General features: G+C 38.1%; 1 protein-coding gene across 1 annotated transcript in view; it reads left to right on the forward strand.

Annotated features, from left to right (window-relative positions):
- gpr158b (G protein-coupled receptor 158b) overlaps positions 1–6,801 on the forward strand; it is a 496,707-nt gene that overhangs the window by 431,356 nt on the left and 58,550 nt on the right. The window contains exon 10 of the mRNA XM_037682052.1: positions 6,073–6,219. Within this exon, the coding sequence (XP_037537980.1) occupies positions 6,073–6,219 (147 nt within the window). The remainder of the gene's footprint in view (positions 1–6,072; positions 6,220–6,801) is intronic.

Below are 6,801 nucleotides of genomic sequence, written 5' to 3' on the forward strand. Positions count from 1 at the left end.
CACGGCCAAAACGAGGAACTGCTGGCATAGGAAGCACAAGGTCAGTAGCACAAATACTTGAGAACATAAAAGGCTGAGAGCACTAGTACCGGGAGGGAATCAATGCTCCAGCATCGAGTAGTCTTGACTGCAGCCTCAAATAGGAGTTGATGCTCATCAGGGAGATGACCGCCAGGTGTAGGTCGTTAGCGGCCATCTTGGGAGCTGCAGCAGAGCTACTCTCACACGTACATGCAGAGATGGCCATTTTACCTTATCATACAAAAGACAGTGATGAGTTAGGGCGCCATAATTTGTAATAAACTGCAAAGCACCAGATGCACGCTATCCAGCATGTGAAGACATTGAGCAAAGGCATTCATGTATAATACCTGTACATCACCATAGTCAATAATCAGAAGAAAAGTTGACTCCACCAATTTCTGTTTCACCCTAAAAGAAAAGCAGGATTTATTCTGAAAATAAAATCCAAGTAAAAGCTTCAGTTTATTTACAGTAAACCGAATATGTGCTTTAAAAGACAATTTGTCATCAATTAAAAATCCAAGACATTTGAACGTAGATACAAGTTCAATTTGTTGATCATCACTAGTGGTGATGAGAGACTGGTTTGACCTTGCTGATGTTCAGTTGCTGAAAAACATTAGTTTTGTTTTGTCAACATTCAAAACAAGTTGAAGCTGACAAAGTTGCTCTTGTATTTTGTTAAATGCATTCTGCATGTATGAAAACACTTCTGTGGGCGTATGGGCAAAGTAATAAATGACTGTGTCATCTGCATGAAAATGAATTACTGCATTTGAAATATCCTTTCCAAAATCATTAATATACAAGATAAATAACAAAGGGCCCAGTATAGAACCGTGTGGTCCCCCTTGTGAATAAACTGAACTCAGAACAAAAACCATCTAACTGGACAGCCTGGGTTCTATCTTTAAGATAGTTTGCAAACCATCCAACTGTATGTGTAGAAAACCCAACTGTTGTTAGACGGTTAAGTAGAATGAAGTGATCCACAGTATCAAAGACCTTAGAGAAATCTATAAATAGTGAAAGACAACACTGATTTTTATCTAGAACTTCTTTTATAAAATTTACAACTTTTAATGCTGCAGTGGTAGTACTATGTTTTTTTACGAAATCCTGATTGAGAAATCGAAAGAATAGAATTAGTGGCCAAATGTTCTTTTACTTGTTCACTAACAAGGGACTCAAAGACTTTTGCAAGCACAGATAATTTTGCAATAGGTCTATAATTGTTCAAAATTGCTGGATCTCTTCCTTTCAATAGGGGAATAACAAATGCATATTTCCAAACTTTGGGAATTACATTGGTCAACAAACTGAGATTAAAAATTTTAAAAACATAGGTTCCAATTTATCTGGACCTGGGTTTTTTTTTTGGAATCAAGTTTTTTTTTAAAGCTTTAACTACCTCTGCTATTGAGAAAGGTACTAAGTTAAAAGCTTGAACATTGCCTCGGTCTCCATCAGCCAGTGGTGAACCATTTGAGGACTTTTCAGAAAGAAAAGGCTGTTTGGATGGGTTTTTAGAGTTAAACAAAAACCCAGAAGAAATAAAATGATTGTTAAAATAATTTAGAATACTTAATTTATCAGTTATCCTGCTACCATCAATCAGCATACTTGAAGGGAAATTAACTGAGTTAGAGGGTGATGACAATGATTTAATTGTTTTCCAAAATTGTGGGGGATTTTTCAGACTTTCGGTAGTCATAGACAAATAAAAGTCAGCCTTTGTATTTCGAAGAAGAGAGGTAAATTTATTTCTTAGTTGTCTAAAATAAATCCAGTCAGCTTCCAGGCCTGATTTTCGTGCCCTTGTCCATGCAGAATTTTGCTTGTGTAAAAGCTCTCCTAGTTCTGCTGTAAACCATGGATTTTTACGTCCTTTAACTCTAAATTTACAAAAAGGGGCATGCTTATTAACAATTTGACTGAAACTTTCGAAAAAATAACTCCAAGCCAATTCAACATCATCAAAGAGAGCAATCCTCTCCCAGTCAAAATAATAAAGATCTTGCAAAAATGCTTGTTCAACAAACATTTTCAAATTACGCTTTTCTACAAAACATGGCTTAGTTTTAGGAAGCTTTGTGTCTCTTACAACTGCTACTACACAGTGGTCACTCACATCATTTGAAAAGACAGCTGATGTCACATATTTAGACAGCATATTGGTTCAAACTAAATCAAAGAGTGTTGCTCTTTGAAAAAACTTGGAGTTGGATCTAGTTGGGGAATTAATTGTGTAAGATTTAATGAATCACACAATGTTTTCAGACCATCGGACTCGGGCATAAGCCAATCACAGTTTGAATCTCCCACCAAGAGTAATTCATTGTATTTAAGTTGTGATAATAACTTCCCAAGAGAAACCAAAGCATTTTTTGGAGCAGATGGTGGCTCTAACAACCCACCAACATAATATGGTTATTCTTGGAAAGATCTATTTCAAAAGCAAGCAACTCGAGCTCTTTTACGACTGATTCTTTAAGCACTAAATTAATATTAAACTTGCTCTGAATATAAATTGCAACTCTGCCCCCTTTTCTTGGACGGTCAGCGCGATACACACTGTAACCATCTATGCAAATATTCTTATCACACAGATTTTGTAAGCCAGGTTTCAGTTAAAATGGTAATATCAGCATTTGTTGAATGTGTCCATACCTTTATCAAGTCTAGCTTTTTTAACAGGCTCCTGACATTTTTATGTATTACTGTAGTCCAAGACCAGTTCTGGATTTAAAATCTGCTGGAGTATCACATTGTACTGGTATATCTGGGCCTGGATAAGACTCTACATTCCCCGACAACAATAACAATAGTACAATTAAACATTTAAGCCAGGTACTACAAGCTTTTACATCATACCCATGGCTTGAAAGACAATTATTATTAATGGAAGGGATTGGTGAACTACATAAATGCTTACTCAAAACAAATAAACAACTAAAATGAAGTGACATGCCAGGTTTAAGCAACCACTTGGATGTGTTAAAGGATACTGCTACTTCTTGGTCATGTAAAGTTATTAGAGTAGCTCCGTAACAGACTTTGCTGGTCAAAGTCACATTTTCATAGCTAAAATTAATATTGACTGTCCAGACTGGAATATCCTCCTGAGTCATATTTAGTGGTTGAAAAAAAGAGAAATTTCTACTCATATTAGTCCACCATGCAGCTGGTCCACAGACAATGACCAAACTCATCACAATAATTAGTGACATTATGAGAGTTTGAGTCAGATTTATATCCAAATGGTTACCTCACCAACTTTAGCCTCCTCTACCACTTAGGTAATGTGGCTGTAACAGACCCCAGGCTGCAAAGCAAGATTTTTAGCATGCCTCAGACCACAGTGCAGGGTAGATGCAGCTGGCCTCAGACTGTAGAGCTGGATGGATAGAGCGATCCTCAGGCTGCAGAAATGAATGAATGTAGCGGGCCTCAGGCTATAGAGCAGGCCTCAAGCTACATAGCAGCAACATGGAATGCAGCAGGCTCCAAACCATAAATCAGGGTAGACACAACAGGGCCTTCAGCAGAGCAGGGTAGATACAGCAGGGTGGATACAGCAGGCCTCAGGTTGGAGAGCAGAGAGGATGTACCAGGTCCCAAGATGTTGGGTCAGTTGGATGTAGCGTGCCTCAAACTCCAAAGCAGGGTTACTCAAAACAGGCCACAGCCAGCAATCCAGTTCACAAGTAAGGAGTGCAGGCCACAGGGTGCAAGGCGGAACAATCTTCCAGGACACAAGCTATCCAAGTCCTTCAGGAGTTAGTTATTTGCTAGCATTATAGACAGCTAAGAAAAAGATGAGTATATTTGTCATGACACTAGATCCCAAAAACTGAATAAAAATAAAAAATCGTAATAAAAACACTAAAACAGACAAACAACTGACAGAGACAATAAACATGCTGCCATCTTGGAAATCTCTGCCCCTTCAGAAGTGTAAGTCAGTTAGCTACACAGGAATAATTGAACACAAAGAGAGGGCATTATATTCATACAACATCTGTTCTTGGAACAAGGAAAACATTTGGAATTGCTTTATGCTTGTACAGGTTAAATAAATAGAACCACATTTTGGTAACTTAGAATCTAAATATGTTTATTGTGTTGTAATAATCCACATTGTAGTGAACTCGGCCTCCGACCAAAACCTGCCTCTGAGGACCTCCATGGGACAGGAACTGTTATTTCATTGATTTGAATTCAGAAATACAAATTAGCTCATCCAGAGACTGTCTAATTGTATCCTGAAGTAATCAATTAAAAGAACACTCTTCTTCTATATTATCATTACTATTTTACAATATCTTGATAAATCAAAAGTGTGTTTAGTTCATACCATTTCTAAATGTTGAAGTGAACCACTCATTTTAAATCAACTGTGAAACAGTATTAATGATTTTTTAATGCTCATTTAAATTAAAAATCAAGTTAAAATGTCTATTTTACAAAGTAATTATGCATTTTAGATCTTCTGTCTAAATGAGAAGTAGTAATCTCAGTCAAGAGTCAGGAAGCAAGTATAAGAACGAAGTGCTTTGTTTTTAAAACTCTCAGACAGTAAATAAGAAAACTGGCACCTATAAGTCTGTCATTTCTCCAAAATATTTTCTCGTCTGTAACTAACCACTCTTAAAACATTCCTGCTGTTTTCTTGACTTGTAATGACCCTCTGACATCACTAGAACCACCCCCTGTTGGTTGCTTCAACCAATCAGAAAGTCCTGACGTGACCAGAAGTGAGAACTCTTTAAGAGTCCACACTTCCTGGAACTTCTGGGATCAGTCAGGTCTACGAGGTCAACTAAGTCTGAGTCGTTTGAAGTCTTCCTGGAATCCGGTGGAGTTTTTCCACTGCTGAGTGGAACTTCAGACTCAGTTTTCCAGTCTGATGGAGTCATCCATCTCTGCAGGAGTCATGGCGCCTCGCTGTGACTTCACCCGGGCGAACGCCCTACAACTTCTGAGGAAGTTTGTTCTGTTGAACGGACTATCTCACGACTTCTGCCGAGTCGCAGCCACCCTGACCGGAGAGAGACGCTGAAAGGTAGTGTGCCAGGGACCTCTTGACCGTAGCGGACCCATCCTCTGCCAAGGTAAAGAGTCGTCATGAGCTTCACGCACTAAGTGGACCGAGGGCGAGCTGCGTTTGAAAGGAGCGTGCTGTTTCTGGTCAACAGACACACATCTTCCTTCAAACCTCTCCATTTAAACTCCTCCATTTCCCATCTTTAAACTCTTCTATTTTGCCAGTAATTAATCTAGAGGCCTTCAGAAATGTCTGTTGTTTTTATTAAGTAAAACGTGCCAAGTTTTATTAATCAGAACCAGATCAGCTAATCAAGTGTACATGTTTTGATGTTAAATTTTGATTCTGTTCAATAAATGACTGGATTGATTCTGATGGGTCAAAGAAAATTAACGTCTCATGTCACTGATTAAACAACCTACGCACAGTTACCTCGGTCACATGGCTGTAATTTAGCTCGAAAAAGAGAGAACCCGTTATTTAAATATAATTAGTAGTGAAGGTACAGCAAAGCTGACTTTGACACAATACAACATTAAGGATAAAAGAGGACCCACAGAGCTCTGGTCAACATAAATATGATTGAGTTGTACATGGTCTGGATAAATACATTGAATAAAATGTAACAAACTGTACCAAACTAATAATAAAGTAAACTGCAGCACCTGCAGCCTTATCTTGTATTAATCAGAAACTTGTTGAGATCTATAAGGAAAACTTTGACTTGTTTTTATTGAATTTGACCTCGAGCTGTTGAAACAGGAATAAAGCATGAGTGGCTTTTATTGACCGCAAAGTAGTAAATCAGTAAAATAATAAACTCAGTGTGTGTACAATATTGTATAAACTGCAATCAATATTTTTATCTGAAAAAGTGCCTAAGAGAGAAAGCAAAAACGTCCATGCTCAATACTAAGAGAGAGAGGTTTTAATATTTAAGTTTACTTTTTAATGAACTCTGAGCTGTGTTTTCCTTTCTCTCAATTCTCTGTCTGCTACAGTTCTTGTCTAAAGGCAATCAGGCCAGAGACGACATTGCAACTGAGGCCTACGAGGAGGAGCTGGAGATGGGGAGGTCTGGTTCTTACTTCAACAACAGCATTGCATCGGCCTGGAGCGAGCACAGCCTGGACCCAGAGGACATACGGGTAAAACGTTTAACAATTAAAAATTCAGTCGGTTCTCCCAAACAGCTTTAGTCCTAGGCGTTAAACTTCCTTCTGATATGAGACCATAGTATCAACAGTGGGCTGCACAAGTATTAATCCATCTTCACATTCTATCTGTTTTGTTGCCTGGAATTTAAAAGGAATATACTAGAAATTTAAATACTGAAAAAAAAAGAAAACCTGAGTCTGCATTATAGCTCACCCAACAATTTAGGGTCAATATTGTGTAGAGCCACCTTTGCAGCAGGTACAGCATAAACTCTCCAAATGTGTCTCTGCCACCTTGGTCCATCTCCACTGGGTGTTTTTATCCTTTCTTGTCTACCAACATGGAATGAAGAGGAGTGATTGGAAATACCTTCTGCCCATCTTGGTTCATCTATGCACGCTGTGCACATGAAAACTTGGAAAAATAAGTCAGGTACTGACTTCCATTTTGGTATGTGGCTACGTCTAGGCGTAAAAACAGTTCCTTTGGAAAATTGATTTGCCACATCAGAATCTGGCCACTGACATATATATATATATATATATATATATATATATATATATATATATATA

The sequence above is a fragment of the Nematolebias whitei genome, chromosome 9 (assembly GCF_014905685.2).
Source record: "Nematolebias whitei isolate Nwh7 chromosome 9, NemWhi1, whole genome shotgun sequence".
NCBI lineage: Eukaryota > Metazoa > Chordata > Actinopteri > Cyprinodontiformes > Rivulidae > Nematolebias > Nematolebias whitei.